Source organism: Anopheles moucheti, chromosome 2 (genome assembly GCF_943734755.1).
Source record: "Anopheles moucheti chromosome 2, idAnoMoucSN_F20_07, whole genome shotgun sequence".
NCBI lineage: Eukaryota > Metazoa > Arthropoda > Insecta > Diptera > Culicidae > Anopheles > Anopheles moucheti.
The window spans coordinates 74,011,263-74,028,358 of NC_069140.1; the positions used below are offsets into that span (position 1 = coordinate 74,011,263).

Below are 17,096 nucleotides of genomic sequence, written 5' to 3' on the forward strand. Positions count from 1 at the left end.
AGAGATCGAATAAATTGAAGGAAAAACGACCAAAATATGAGGATACACAGGACTCCACAATTTTCCAAAACAGCAATATAGCCACATGTTGCTGTTCCAATAAAAAAAATTATTTGGACAATAGTGGATGAGAAATTCGAACTCGAGCGCCTGTCCACACTTGGCACCTTCTGCTGCCACTTAATTCTACAGATTTAGAATGCTCTTTGATGCTTACCGGAACAAGCCACCCAATACAGGAGCGATGCGCTTCGTTTAGGATACCATAAAGAGAGACTTGTCGTGGTCGAATACGATGTTTATTATAAATTGATGTTCTTCTATACTAGTTTTATGCTGACCGAATACGCAAGACGAACTATCTGGCTACGGGAAAATTTAGCCAAATAAAGTCAAAGAAATGGCAGGCTTGGACCGCTTGATATTGATATGACGCTAAAGCAGAAAAAGAACAATTATCTAAAGTCTAAAATTTCGGCCCTATCGTGGGAACGGTGCAAATTGCTGGCCGCCAGGCTCTTACTATTACAGTTTCGTTGGTAGCAAATTCACTGGAACGTTTGCACGGCGACACTCCTAATGGAATACGCTTCTTTCCAGTCGTGGGAAATACAAATTCTTGGACTCGTAAGACGGTCTGGAGTTTACGATTTATCAGAAAGTTGAAGGAAAGAAGCAATTGCAGATGGATAATTCTCGGAATATAATAAAGTAATAAAAACAATTACACGCTAATGTAGAAAACAAACTGAGTATTTAATAAAAAACGCTTGTATACTATAATAAAATAATGTACATGCACATGCATGCCATGTAATGACAAAATGTAACATAAGTTGTCTTTAAATGTACTAGCAATTATAAAAAATATTATTTAGTTTTAAAAAAATAATTTACATATTTTCATAAATTAAAACAAAATATTCAGAAATCTCTTCAACTGTTTTAACCTAAAAATATGTTGCAATTTTTGTCCTTTTCAGCAGATAATTGTTAGGTTAAATTACACTATTTAATCCTACAAAAGACCCAAAAATTAAAGGCATATTATGAAAGTACAGACTAAGCAATACCGTTCTTTCAGGACAGGACGGGATAGCAAAGGAATACCTCGGTCGATTTAATTACTTGCGTCCAATGTTTCACCCCTGTAATTCAGATTCGGACACTACCACAATACCACTAAAACCACCGGATAACGACAACCCCCCGGCAGCCCGGTTTACTGTACCGGTACACAATTAATAATCTTCGTTACCAAATTTTCCCAACCGATGGCAGCATTCCGATCGATCGATAGGGTTCATTTTCCAAACTTCGTTCGTTATTTGTTTTGGCGCACTTTAGAACATTCCTACCAAATTGGCATCCGTTCTAGGAAGGCTTTATCGGGACCTTTTTTTTCTTGTTGGTTGTTGGTTGTCGTTCAATACAAAAGCTCTAATAAACTCGACATTTTCCTGGGTGAGATTTCCCGCAAAGGAACAACAACATAATCGCGTGTACACCTGGTCGAAGCACACATCGGACGCACACCTTCGTTCGTGGCACAGCTTTCCTTTTTCCCACACCGTACATTAATTAGGCTTACCGTTAGGGGGGACCGGGCAGGATTTAATAACGGCGAAGGTCAGGGGTTGTTGCCTTCATCATTACGTTTAATTTTTATTAACACCTTGTTTATGTAGGCGTTGGAGGAAGCCTGCTTTGTTGAGTCCGTAACGTGAAGTCAGTAAACGACCAACATCGGAGATCAAAACCGGTAATTATTCATTTTTAAGCAGGGGAACTAAATCCGGATATTTAACCGGCTTTTTGTCTACTTTTTGTACAACAAAAACTGTTAATCAGTCGGAAAGTTAATCAGCTGGAAGATGAAACAATTTGTTATTCAAGGTAAAATTTAAGCAAATTTGTATGATAAATAGGCATATTTTGGGCTGATAAGCAAAATAGAAATCGTTCTTTTTTAAATGTACAATTAAACATATGCGCAATTCAGCATAAACATCCTCTCCGTCCAGCAACACACGAAAGCACAAGAGAATCGCTCGCAGTTTGTAAAGCAACATTAAAGTACCAACCCACCACAACGGTGATGATGACGAAAAATTTCAATTATTCACCAGGACCGACTCCTCGCACACTAACTCACCATTTCCCATACCATTTCCCAGGTGAGTCGGTTTATGGAATTTACGGTTTCCAGGGCCGGAAGGCAAGGTTCGTTGGACCGGGCGTAGTACCGTCTTGTCCGAACAACAATCTGTTGACGACGAACGATACCGAGCCCGCAAAAAGTGAACAAGCAAAACCAAGCATCGAAATTTATAGAGAGCGAATTGCTGTACGAAGAAGCCAGAAATTGTGAGAAGAGTGGATGTAGTAACAAAGTTCGGAGTCCTTGCTTCCTTCAGCTTTTGTGTCATTTATTTTTCGATCCTTTTTTCGGGGTTCCGCTTGAAACGGTTGAAACATGCGATTGGAATTAACAATGTTGTTCTAAAGTAGCTTATGGCGGTCGTTGCGGTTATTCTGTTGCTTTTGAAGTTGAAGATCATTGATGAACTGAGCGTAGTGGAAAATGTGGAAGGATGGAAATGGGGCGAAAAAACGCTACCACTCTCAGATGCATTACTAATTGAATCTGGGACGGGGATGATATTCAATGTACAAAAAAGCTCCCACCAGGGTTTTGTTTGTACCTTACAACACAAATCCAACCCATGAGGGTAGGTGGGGGTTTGGTAACCGAGTGCGGCCAACATGAACTGACATATTTGTTATGTAGATTTATTCCCACGGGGCCGCCACGGAGCTGGACCTGGAACAGAGTCGACAAGGATGCTCCGCATCTATCCGATGTTGAAAATGATTTACACAACCGGTGAGTATCGTCAGTGTGTTTCGTTATTCAGCCCCGCTTGGTAACATTTTGCAACAATAAATTAGCATTGACAGCTCGGGCTTGCGTATGGAGTTCGATAAAGTTGTAGCTGTTAATTTAATTTATTGATAAAATCCCTTTTACCCTGTGCAATCCATTATCACAATTGAATCCCATAGTGTTGTAACACGCACTCGTGATGGATTTAAACATTTATTTAAAATGATTTTTTATCAACATAAAAATAACCATTAATTACAGTAGTTGGTATTAGGGTTTTTGTTATACAATGCATTCCAAAATGTTAGCTTTAATTATTTGTTTTAATCTAAAGCGTATAAAGCATCGAATGGTTTTCAATAATTTAACAAATATTACCGTACATTACATGAACCTTTTTGTATACAAAAAATTAAAATATAAAATAATAAATGAGTCCCAATACTATAACCTTACTAAGGTGTTTAATAGATTGCAGGATTGAAAGGACATTAATCGATCGCATGAAGCAGCACTCTGCCAAGACCCAACAAACACGACAAACACGACATTGTTCGGAAGGTGTTCTATCAACAATCGCACCCAACCGTCACTCTACCAAACAGCGCACGCGAACAAGATACTTGTTTAAAACATTTTTTATATAATGGTAGTCACAATATTTTTGAAGAAATGAAGATACTCAAAACATCCAAAGGCAGAAACCCAAAAAATGAGTTCTTGACATCCTCTATTTCCTCTTTTAAGCACGTGAAATTTTGCAAATGGTAGGAATAAGTTTAACAGATAATAATTCCTTAAGTACAGTTGCAGGAATTAATGGTAAGGTAATTAAATGGCCTTTAAAAGGCAGTTCTGGAATTTTGGATTAAATAAGACACAACATATAAATCTTGTATTAAAAATTACACGTTTTCTATCCTTTATATAAAAAGAAACAAAAGATTTTTATCGATTTTGGTGAAATAAATGTTGTAGAATAATTAATTATGAAGCTTTTGAAGCTATGAAATACCAAGTAGAACTATTCGCAACTTCATAAGTTACAGATATTGGGACAGATCATACCATAAGTTGAAAAGCTTAAGCTTTCAGCCTGAATCTGTCAAATAATCCAGGTACCAGAAGAATTATAAATTGATTCGTAAAGGACGTAGCATTTTGACATACAAGAAAATGTAAGGGATGTAAGGGATCATTTTTGCGGAACCAAAATTAGAGAAAAATCGATTTAAGTTTAAAAAGTCAACTTTAAATTCAATTCATTTGCAACAAATTATAAGTCTATTTCTTAATAATATAAAAAAATTGATTCGAACATCATTTTTGTTGGTTTTCATAAAAAATGTTTGTTTACATTTTTGGCGTACGGAAAACATAGCCTAACCTGGTTCAGACCAAGCAAGCAAAATGCTTTGTTTTGACATTTGTTGACAGCTGACCGAACATTTCAATAGGAAAACAATGTAATCCTTATTTAGTAACCTTAATTTGGCTTACCATTTGTAACGTCAAAATGCATTAAAAAACTGGCTTATATTATGATTCCGGCCATTGTAGGCAATATTTTTCCTAAGAAAAACATTTCACGCAAGCCATTACGAAAAGATAGCAGTCATTTTCAATTGCATTGCAGACTGCAATCAGGTTAAAAAAATGAGGAAATAATCGGGTTAACCCTCGGAACTCTGTCTCAAAAGCGTGAAAGGTAAATTTCATAAAGTAACTCCTGAATTCGGGTGTAAACGGTAAACGTGTTAAATGCATTATTCAAGTAGAGAAACTATCATATTATAGTTAAAAAATAACATATTTAGGTTAAGTGTATACATATAAAACAAAAACTTAAACCACAAAAAAAAATATACGCATATATGTTTGGTTTAACGTTTAACTTTAAGATGTACTACTTAAAGGATGGTTTAGTGACATTTCCTGATGTTTTTGTTTTTTATTTGCAAAACTGACTGGAACGTCTGATTGCATCTTCAAGCTACTAAAGAGTTGCTCACGTGTCACAGCCAACCGCTTCTCCAAAACATTATTCGAGTTATTGGAGTCTGGCACAGCGACTGACCAGTTCATTGCGTTGATTCCTGGTGGTGTGGATACAGGTAAGCTTTTATTGCCTTGCTTACGTAAACGGACGGATTAGATTTCCGATGGGTTTCAATGTACATAGAACTATTCATGCATGTTAGAACAGTCGTCAAACCACTGTTCTCTAGAGTCTGATGAACGTGTCATATATCATGACGGAATCATCTTCGCCATGAAGGCAATAAAAAATTTATGACTTAAGGTTAAAACTTCACAAGCTGTAAGATTATAAAGTTTAGGTATTCATGGCATGATGTCATATAAGATGTGTGGCATCGTTTTTCCTATGCACGCCACCTGTATCTTTTACAGAAATGAAAAAAATATGTTATCATTTTAAAATGAGTTGCTAACAAATAATTCTCGGTAACAAGCACACGCATGGCCAAAAATAAAATAAAAGTATGAATAATAATGATAACGAAAAAACATAATTTGGAACATTTTAAAGAATAAAAAACTCATGCTTCCACACATGCTCTCTCTCATGGGGTGCAAACTCTATTAAAGTTGCCATATTCATCATCTTGTTGATTGATTTCTATTTTTCTTTCGTACACACCGCACGGAGAAGCGAATATTTTCCACAGCAAATGATGGATCGTGCATACAAAAACTCGGCACATGACCAAAAAAAAAAATCCTTGGAAGCTTCTAGCTGTTCCTTTAAGCACGGATTCCGCTCCAGAAACGTCCGTCACCACGAATCCCGACGAGTGCTTTTGGTGATATTAACATACGGCTGCGGATGAAGTTGAAGCCGCTGATACTCGTGTATGGAAAGTAAACAACTTTGTCGTACGCTTGACGATACAAGCTCGTTTATTGCTTCATGACCGTACGTCCGTTGCCATTTTCCTTTTTTTTTTTTGGGGGTAAGTATGGAAAAATTGGAGAAAAATCGTTATTATTCCACTGCAGCTTACGCGGGTGAGTAAAGCAAATCATACCGAAATCCGTTTGCACAGGCATCGAACCGTCGCAGAAGTAATGCACAACGGCGATACATTTCGGTGCAACTTTGTCTAGTCAATGAACGGGGAATATTTGTAGCGTTCGTGGCCATCACGTGACGAAACATCGTCCCTGGGTGGCAGAGTGTTTGTGTGCTTTGGGGGTTCGGCTCCTGGCAACAACAATGTCCCTCCCCCAGTGTGTGTGTGTATGTTTGGTGCTCGTTTTGACTACCGGAAGTAATTGAGTGCAAGTTTGAATGGTTCATTTTGGACAGTTGATTGCAAGCGACGATAGAAGTGGTTTCAATTCATTTTTACTGTATGTGTGTGTGATTGTAAGTTTTTTTTTTTCCGCCCTACAAAAGACACCATGGAAACGTAGAAAGCAATTTTACGCTGGCTTACTAACTGTCCCAAGCGCCAAGGTAACAAAAACGCGTTGCGAAACTCCACAAACTAGCGCAAGCCACGCAAAAGGGGATCCGGCACTCTTCGTTCTTGCAGGCGGCCGGAGTATGTTGCCTTGACTCATTTGTTTGTGGGCGTTAAAGTGGTAGCAATATTATCATGTGTCCTCAAAAATGATAATCACCCCCTCCTGGCAGGACGATGGGTACGTTACCGGGGCAACCGCAGGGACACTGATGCTAATCGTAAATTCGAGAAATTCTACCGAGCAGTAGTTACTGCCAGAAGTGTTTGTTTTCTTAACTACCAGCGTGCTGACAACCAGCGTGTGTGTATGTTTGTGAAAGAGTAATTCGATTTTCACGGGAAATTGCCCACTACGGTTAATGAATTTCTAATGGAGATTGATTAGATTTTTCGAAAATATACCCTGCCCGATTAAGGAACAACACTCGGTTGCCATGCGAGCAACGAGGGCAGGCATTTTCGATTCGACACGATGGCTAAACTTGAAAACCGGCTTTTGTGATGGTTTCCATAGCATTACAGCTCGCGTAAGAGCTATACGATATGCGTTTGGTGTTTATTTGTTTGTAAACATTTTTAATATGCAAAGTGGCAAACAACCTTAAAACACGTAATTGATTGCATTACTCAAAATACCCAGGCAGAACGGCCTGGAAAAATCGACTTATTTTACCTCGTAGCCGGATAGTCAAGTCTTTGCTACGGGGCATGGGTCCGGATGCGATTTTGGTCTGGTCCGTTCGTGTGAAGACCAACGGGCCGTCCCTAAATTCAATGTATATGACGGATGTATACACGTACAATGTATATGTGCAAAATACATGTCGGAAATACAATATAATGGATGAGAATTCGTATGGGTCTTATCACGAGAAGATGCTACCAGTAAACTGTATGATTATTCTTGTTTATTAATATCATTTGGCACAAGAATCATTTGCTGAACATCAGTCATAAAGAAAAGGCTCGTTACTTTGGAAAAATACTTGTTACACGCCGAGCTTCTTCGGCAGACCACGCAAAGGACTGATCCTTTTGCTGAAGACTCAGTGCGACGGTAACGGAGTTTTCTCGATGAAGCAGAGGTGGTGATTCGTCCCGCTTACCAGACCTTCCCGCTAGTTGCTCCCTATCTAATGCTTGGGGAGCCTATTCAGACAGAAGGGAGTAAGGTGCCGAAAACCAGAGCTCTGATAAAAGAAACCTTCACTTTTCGCTGTTTCTACTTCAACCGATTTACAAAAACTGCTTTATTTAACAATTGCTCCCGCTTATATACCCATTTTTTAAAAAAATCATAGCTTCCTTAAACTATTTTTCATGCGGCTTACAATATTACTTTTTCCTGTGGTTACTTCGATTCAAAAAATTCGCAACAATACTCTTAGTACTTTCTGTTATTAATTGTGCAGTAATTGTCCCCGGTTTATATGCAGAGGCACAATGGAGGAACCGCTAAAATGATGAGTTTTCCGAGCTATCCGATAAACTCACTATAGTACAGCGAATTAGATTCACAAGTCTCCGTTGGTATGGTTATGTCATTAGAATGATACCGGACAACCCAGCCCGGAAAGTCTTTTTGGAGTCGTCCACATCGACTGGTGTGGTAGGCACAAATTGAGATGCGGTGATGGCGTTGACAAGTCCACCAGAAAGGCAGGGGAAATAGATTGGTAGACGACGGTGAACGACCAGTGCGAGGTTTAGAGGTTGTTGGTGTGAAATATCTTACGTTGTGTTTTCTTGGGCTTAAAATAATCCAAACTCATTCCGTTGATTTCTTCTGTGTTTTGATCCGCCGCCATCAAATCGCTTACAACTTATCCTTCACGAGCATTCTTCACGAGATTCTCGATAGTTTCTGTCGCTTCTTGTGCTATCTGATTGCTTTGATTAAAAAAATCTTTCTTCTCCTAACTTTCCCATATCCGTTGACAAGATACGAATCGAAATCTTGACCTCATGAACCTAACCCTAATTTTAAAACTATTGAAATTCCAAAATAGGTATCTTGTAGCAGTGTCAGAAAGGTACAGGGAGTCTCTGAGATACGCGGTTCCTCTTATACGTGGATTCGGAAATACGCAGTTGTAGGAATGTTGACAGCTGAATAAGTATATAGCAAAAATTTTAGCAAAAAGGTTAAAGATTGGTCGAAAATAGCTTCCTTTGTCATATAAAATGTTAGGTTCTTCTTTTACTGTATTCTTTCTAAAAATTCCCAGATAAGCTGAAAAAATTAGATTTAGAGAAGGAAGTTGACGTCAATTTTCCCGAGTTATAGCGCGGACTCGAGGACTGCCTGTAATTAAGTAAGAGTCCTTAAGGTGAATATCTCGAGGTGTTAACGCTGGCTAGCCTTAGTTAAAGTTTTGAAGTACTAGTTAAGCAGGGTGCTCCACATCCACCGGAAATTTGAGAGTTGATGTTGAATGAGTGTGATGGAGTGTGTCACTTGTGTGTGTGCAATGACTCTTGCAAGATTAGACCTTAAAAGTAAAAAGATGTTTGAAGAAAAAAAACCCTTTTTTGCATGATTTCCAATTTTCTATATTATTTGTTAAAAAATTTACAGAATTTTAATTTAGATGTTGCTTACAGCAGAAGTAACTCACAATAAAGTATATTAAGCTGGTTCCTCCTAGTAATCCTGCATCGCGATTGACAAATTCTATGCGATATTTTGTAACGGAATCATCAGAAATAATAACAGAAAAACATTTAGCAATACATTCGATGCGGGCTCCAACCTCGACTGGACTGTGTCCGCAGTAGGGCACAGGAAAATTTACTCCACCAATCGCATGAGATAAAACTATTCCATGTTAAGACCAGGCAAAGCTTTCAAGGAATGCTTAATTATTCATCAAACGGTAATTATATTGATACATGTGTTGTAATTTAATAATAGCTGTTCTATCACCTACAAAGAAAGCACTCACTCGTTGTTTAATTGATCTTTTGCCATTAATTAAATTTCGTTTGCTTTATCCCATCCCCAAAGGGTTCGACTCGTTCGACACGAAGATTACCGTCGAAACAAAAGGGGAAACCCATCATTTATTTCGCAGCCTTGCGCTTGATCCTCAGCGCAGTAGCGTGTCCGTGTCAGAACGGATTTGCACCTGGCGTATCGATTCCGCCAACCAACGCTGCGTAATGCCTCCCATTACTCTTGCACCGATAATTAATCCGATCCGCAAAAACCCCGGGGCACGCAGGGGCCGCAGGTGTTTTGGGGCGAAAGTTTTCGCGAACGCATTTTCATTTTTCCACAAATGCGAAACCGGGCGTTTTCGGTCTCACGCCTCACGCCACCATCACACCACCCCACTTTCCTTTCCACCTATTTCCAAAACGATAGAAAATAGCAAACAAACAACCAGAAAAAAAAGCCAAAATCAATCAAGAGCTGATTTCGATTCATGCTACCGGGGGGGTCCCCGATCAATTGCTGCTGACCTCAAAACGGCTTTTTTTACGGAAGGTGTTTTCATTGGTTTCCTGCGTTTTTTTTCCCCTCCGGTGCCGCCGGATATTTGGCCGGTTCGTGCATTAAAACTCTTCTCTCCCGTGTTTCGGGGAGGCGAAAATGGAAGACACAAAACAAACAGTGTGTTTGCATTCGAAATCGAAAAAGCGGGCAGCAAACGCAACAACAAAAGCGAGCGAGCGAGAGTGAATGGTTCAATATTGGACGCCAAAAGTGGAAAATGTTTTCCATTTCTATGCAAACGAAATTTTCAACACGATTGATGATACATCTTTCTAAAGGAAAATCCTAAAATATGGAAGAAGGAGGAAGGCAAAAGCACCGAAAGAGATAAGTAACGTGCAGCAACAGCAGCAATACACACGAACGCGACGGTGCCGGCCGAATTCAAATGCATACTTTATGGCTTGGATGACTAAGCTTTTGCCGCTGTTCCTCTTCCGCAGTGTGGGACAAGCTTCGACGCGCCAAGAAATCGATTCGGGTTTTGACCTCCTTTGGGGCAAGCTGGGAGCTTTCTGTTTGCATGATCATGGCGCTGTGCTCGTCAAATTCCAGACATACACCCCCGGTACGGGAAATCAGTAACTCGTTATGTTTCTTCTATTGCACTGTTGCAAAATAAGCAGTTCTTTAGTGGTAAGAAAAATATCATAAAGTGTGATCTTCATAAAGATAGATAAAAAAAAAATCACAAATAACGCTAAATTGTACAAATGAACTTTTGTGATATATAATTGTAATACAAATACTAAAACAATTAAAACAAAGTCTAATAAATAAAATTGCTTAACAATTTAAAATAAAACATGATAAAAATAACAAATAATTTAACAAATTGCAATTAATGCAAATTACGCTCAAATGATAATAGGAAGTATTATTAAAATTAGTGCACAAAAAGTTTCTAAATGTAACTAAAAAATTGTTAACAATCAACAACCACAAAAAAACGTATTCTAACACATTAAACTAAAAGGTGCAACGGTAAAATGTAAGTGATTGAATGGAATGACCTATAACATATTGCTCTACATTGCAGCGAGCAGGGAAGAAAACGAAGGGACCAAACCAACCACGTTACGTTTGATGCCGCTTTCAACTTGACTTGCGTGCATTCGCACGGACACGGGGTGTCTGTTTAAGTAAATAAAACTTAATTTAAATAATCCTTCTTCTTCCCATACCGTTTGCTGGTGCCATCACCCCAAAACCGACGCTCCCAGCCATCCGACCATCGCTGTCACTGGGAAGTAGTTACATAAACGGTTAAAGGAAGCCCATAAACCGGACAGACATTGAGGTCAGTACGATACGTCCGAAGGCTCCGGGCTGCGAACTAGTGCGCGAGTGCTGTTTGTATTGGGAATCGAGTGAGTCACCTAGTTGAACGTCCGGTTCTGCATATTACTTTGTGCCGGTGCTTTGTTGGATGGGAGAGGGAACTATAAAAAAACAACAACGAAACCCCCCCCCCCCACCGGGTGGAAATAGCAACGGATGGGGGAATTGCTTCTGTACGTTTAAAGACCGTACGGTCGCGACAGCACCATTCCGTTCCATCCGGTTTGTAGCGAGCGTCTAGTGACTGATCTAGTCAAGTGCAGATGGAATCTGCGGCCGGTAATTGCCGGTGCATCGTTGAAACTATTTGTGCGCAGTGTTCTCGGTGAATGGACTAATCTTCGCACATCGCAAGTAACTTCGTAGTGGGTTCCCAATGCAAATAAATGCTTTCCACCCAAACCGTTGCTTTTTGTGCTGTACGTGATGAAATTTAAACAAAAATCGTATTATACAACAATATAAATAAAGATAAAACGAAGCATTATACATAGAGATAGAAGACGAAACCTAATATTTCGTTGTTGAAACAGTAGGGATTTGCTTGTGCGATTTAAAACATTCATTAAATGAATTTTGATAACCAATATTTGTTATGAATTATCAGAGCATAATTAAAACGAAGGTGTTAAACAAGCACGCAAACGTTTAAACTGCATCTGCGCACTGTGTCTAGAACGGACTTATCTACGCATCGTTAGTCGCAAATTCATGCGCTTTATTTGTTTTGCGATGTGGTAACAAAAAGTTAGGCATATTTATCAAGAAAACGAAAGGTAAACAACTGATCATGGCGACAAGGTTGTGTGTTGGCTATCCAAGCAAATGCTGTTTACGCAACAATTGAATTCTACACTGTAACGTGATATCAATTTGTGTAATGCGAAACCTTTTCGATATTCGATATACGAATATAATTGTTTACAAAGAAATATATTCTCCATTGCTTGTTCAAGAAAACTTATGGAGTAAAATCTATTGGTCAAACGGCGCGTCCTGAGTGGTTCCAATGATTAAAAAGTGGCGAATTTCTCGTTTAGAATTTGACGTAAAGAAAATTGAACAATATTGGAGACGAGGAATTGGTTTATTTGCTTATTGAGAATATCATCCGAATGGTGTCTCAAATATTATGAACTACCTTCAAGCGGTTAAAATCTCGGTGAGGAATTTGTACAATTTACGATGCGAAACACTGTCTCATCCAACATTTACAGTTCAGCATTGAAAACATTCAACCATCACTGGATGCAAACGATACAGCACGATCTTGTTGGAATAATTTTCTTTTTGGCTTAGGACAGGAGTCGGCAAAGTGCTGCGCGTGTGTCAAATTCGGTCGGATAGAATATTTTGATAGAACTTACAAACAACACAAGATCTCTCTCAAGAACTTTCTTTGGTCATCTTACGCCAACAAATTAATTCTTGATCACTAAAGAGAACGCTCGCGGTAATAACCATTTATCGATACCATGTGATAGGATTTGAGGATGGCAAAGTTTTGTCAACGATTTCAAGTCAATTGAGTCAGCTAACACTGGAATTAAAAGCAACAAAATAATATAAAACACAACATGTGTTTAAGACCTTGTTTAGAGTGTCTGGCCCGGCGCCTCAAAATTGTTTCTATTATTTGTTCTCTATTCGTGACCACTCGTGTGCCCCATTCGTGATTCGCGAGGTGTGCCGACCACTGATTTAGGTAATCGTAAACTCGTGAGATCGTGAGGTTAAGGTAAAAGTTACAATTTTTGATTGATAATTTTCATGAGTGTTTTCTTTCAATTGCTCACTTAACACAGTCTCAAATTTTGGGAACAAGAAAAAAAACCCTGAAAACTTACTTGTACACCCAATAGAAAGTAGGCTTTGCCTATCTGTTTTGAAATTCATCAGCATTTTTTTAATGAAAAAGCTGATTCTATAATTCAACTTACCAGTACAACAATCATTTATTGTACTAAATAAATAAAAAATTAGTTTTCCTTGCATTATCCAGACGTAAGGAGAAGAAAACATAAAAAGGTAAATTTTTCTGTGGTTATATTTTAAGAGGCATAATACATACTTAAATAAAACGATTTTAAACTAAAATAGAAATTGAAACGTTTTAACTAGCTTTGCGTAATGTTTTCAGAACTGACTTATCTACGCGTTCGTTTCGCGGTGTGGTACCAAATTAGCCTTTTCTACCGAGAAAACGCAAAGTAAACAGCTAATCACAATAAACGCACACATCGCAGCGGGGTGCCATCGTTGTGGGTCGCAGTACAAACAAAGGCTGTTGATACGGGTATTTGCAAACCAGGATGTAATAAAACGCCTACTGATGTGAATGGGAAAAAAGGTTCGTTATTCTAAAAAGTAATAGATAAGCATAAAAAAAAGAAACAGACATGGATACAATTTCGAGAACATTATCACATATCCATTGAGTTTGGTTGGCATTATCTCCTAGTTTATGATCGTGAAGATTTACTTTTGGAACTTAAACTAATTACTTATTCCGATTTCAGAATTCCAGCGTTTGCAGTAGAACAACATTCAATATAATAAAAGTACAAACGCGCTAATACCCGCTTCTCTACCGTAAAGCTCAGAACAAACAGTAAAAACATGCAACCGTTTAAGCTATCTGTGCGCACTGTTCCCAGAACGGACTTATCTACGCATCGTTATTTGCAACTTCATCTGCACCATTCGTTTTGCGATGAGGTAACCAAAGTTGGCCTATTTATCAAGCAAACGGATAGTAAAACAGCTAATCAGTACCAACGCAAATATCATAACTGTCCATGTTTACTAACATGAAGAATTGCAATTTTGACTACTATGAAATTTCTATTGGTGTTATGTTGTTAAGGTTTTAAGTGTTTAATAGTGAAAGCAAGTTTACGTGATCAAAAAAAAACCCAAAATACCTAATCAAATTTTAATGACCTAAATGGTCGCTAAGCTTAAATCTATGCTTTCTCTTGGCGAAATTCAAAACAATCATTTTTCCCGAAAATACGTTCACAAGTCAAACAAAATGCGCAACAATACTGGGACAATAGAACACAACAACGTTTAAAATCTACACCGTGCTAAACTCTTCCCACGTAAAGGCGAAGATTTACGACAGTTTCCGACAAAAGAGCAACAATTTGGCAATTTTTTAGTGCTTTTAATGTCTGCAGCTAACGTAAAGAGGGCTTGGCTCGAAAATAAATTTGGCTTGATATTTCTGGCACTCCCATTCAGGTAGGAATGGGCGACTTCAGAACCGAAAAGTCACATTTTTCTTTTTAAAAAATCCAGAATTAAAAGAAAAACACTTTTCCAACGAGTTATCCACAAGTTTTTGAGTGTTTTGTTTCTAAATTTTTCATAATTTACATAGAAAATTCCCATATTTCTATATTGGTATTGAGGCAATGTTGTGTGATTTCCTCAAATTTGATGGAGATTTTTGCAAAGTCGCAAGCAAATTCTTGTATTTTCCACTGTTTTTTTAATGGTAGTTTGTGCAGTCAGTGGGTTTCAGTTCACACAGACACAATGCATCAAGTCAGTGACTGTACTGTACATATGTGTCACATATGTATAAGTTTTTCTTGAAATTTTCTTCGAGTTCTACTACTATTTTCCTATTTTGATACTCTTTTAATGACCATGAAAGAATTTTCATAGTTTTCTGCGCTTTGTCATTAAATTTTCTATCGTTTTGTTTCTTTGAATCTGAAGTTTTCCACTCGTAAGTTTTCAACTTCATTCCCTTTTTTTTAAGTGAGAGTTTTATAAGTTTTTTTTCTCAATTTTCCATTGATTTTCCATCCGTTTTCTAAGGAATGTTCCAGCGGATTTCTTATAAATTTTCCGCAGCTTTCCAGCACGTTGATTTTGGAATGTTCTGGAGGTTTCATTGCAAATTCAACAGTATTTTTTCATTACTTTTTAGCTGCTGTTTGTTTTGAATAGTTTGCACCGCTCGTTTGAAACTCATCATTAGTTGACGGTCGTACCTAAACTACGTACAGCATAACGTTTTGATGTCGATAAAATGCATTATAACAATCCCCGCACAATCGAGGGACAATAAAAGGCGGTTCCTTCCCATTTGCCCTATTAATTCAACCCCCTCCCACTCGGAAACAATAAAACGCACTATAGGAATAACAAAACCCAAACAAAACAGCTGTCATGGCAAACTATGATGGTGTTTGTGTTTGCTGGACGTTACCCATCCGCAAGAACCCGCACGAACTGTTTTGACCTTTCGATTGAACTTTTCTTCCAGCCTCCATCCCACCGAACATACGTGCGAAGAAGTATGCTTAAATTCGCTGTTCCTCTTGTGCTGGTTCTTCATCTTACCTGCTGTTCCAGCTTCTGGTGCCGGCTGCTGGCATTGTTGTTGTTGTTGGCACCACCGCTGGTACTGCTGGTATTATTGATTGCACTCATTTCGCGGCGTCGTTCTCTCGCGGGGTTCTCGTCGTGGTGGCCACTTCATTCACACCTTGTACACGCACATCAACATCGACGAAGCTCACCCTCTGGTCGTCAACAAAACGGAACCACGGAACGGCGTTGTCAAGGATGCGTGGCCGGAGGGTAATCGCGGGCGTTTGACTTCGTTGACGCAATTTTAAAACACCCCACCACACTCACACACTGCCGCACGGTACGAACGCTTCGATTCCGCAAGGCACACAACACCATAGCATCGTTGGGTGCAGCGCCAAGGTTGCTTGGTTGAGCAATCGGTGCAAACCAAAACAAAAACTAACCGTGTGCCGTTTGTTAGCACAAGTAACAGTCGCCAATATCTAAAAACCGTTGGGTGATACAATTATCGAAGCATTGCCGATAGAAACGCAGATTACATTGATGAGACTGATGATGACGATACGGCCGCGATTGCCCACGATGCGACGACCGTTGCAATCGAAATCCGATGCGTTCGGTCGCTGTTTGCGGAGCAACAACAACAACAAGTACTACCACCACCAAAGGCACAGCCGTTGTGATGTCATACGAATCCGAAATTATTTTATCGATATCGACCAATACGTGGACGCTGGTTGGGAAAGAAACATTAGCCGTACCACTTTGCCACTATCGTTGGAACTTTTGCTACCGAGCGCGGAAGGACTTTTGGCCGTATCACCCTTACGTTATCCTGGGCACAAACAGAACACCAACACCTGGACGGGCCAACAAACAGCTCGCGCACATACACACACAGAACGATCCACAAACACACCTGCACGCGCACGGGTAATGGCAGGACTGCAACGGGATGATGGGAATGTCAATTTTTTCCTTCGATTGCGTACGGGCAGCGATGCACAACATACACAACAGACGAATGCGCGGTTTGCTTCTTTCCCTGGACGCGAACGTTATGAAAATAACGGTAACTGTCCAAGTCAGTTTACGGCCAGGTCTCGTATGAAGCCCGTTTTGACAGCTGTGCGGTCGATGTAGTGGTGTGCGCGTGCTTGCGCCATAACAAATGCCATAAAGCATTGCAGGGCTCGTAGTCCGTGTTATGGCAAAATCCGTATCATTTCTTTTGGTTCGAAAGTTGAGCTATTTGTTGTCGAGAAAATACAAAATTGAGGAAAAACGTAAAATTGAAGAAATAAATAAATGAGTTAAATAAATAAACACGAATAAACATCAATATGGTTGGTATATTCTTCTTGAAATAAAATATAAAATAAATTACAGGCAGTTCCAGAGATACGTTATTATAGCGGTCCCGGGAAAAATCCGCGTAAGTCGAATCCTGGTACAATTTCGTTTATACTTCAAAGTCACAGAGTCGACTTCCTTCTATACACTTAATTTATTCACCAAATAAGGTGATTTGTAGAAGCGTTACATT

General features: G+C 39.1%; 1 protein-coding gene across 1 annotated transcript in view; it reads right to left on the minus strand.

Moving 5' to 3' along the window:
• Positions 1-16,592, minus strand: part of LOC128297644 (protein king tubby) — a 41,287-nt gene extending 24,695 nt beyond the window's left edge. The window contains exon 1 of the mRNA XM_053033325.1: positions 15,578-16,592. Coding sequence (XP_052889285.1) covers positions 15,578-15,667 — 90 coding nt within the window. The 5' untranslated portion in view covers positions 15,668-16,592. The remainder of the gene's footprint in view (positions 1-15,577) is intronic.
• Between the last annotated feature and the right edge of the window lie 504 nt (positions 16,593-17,096).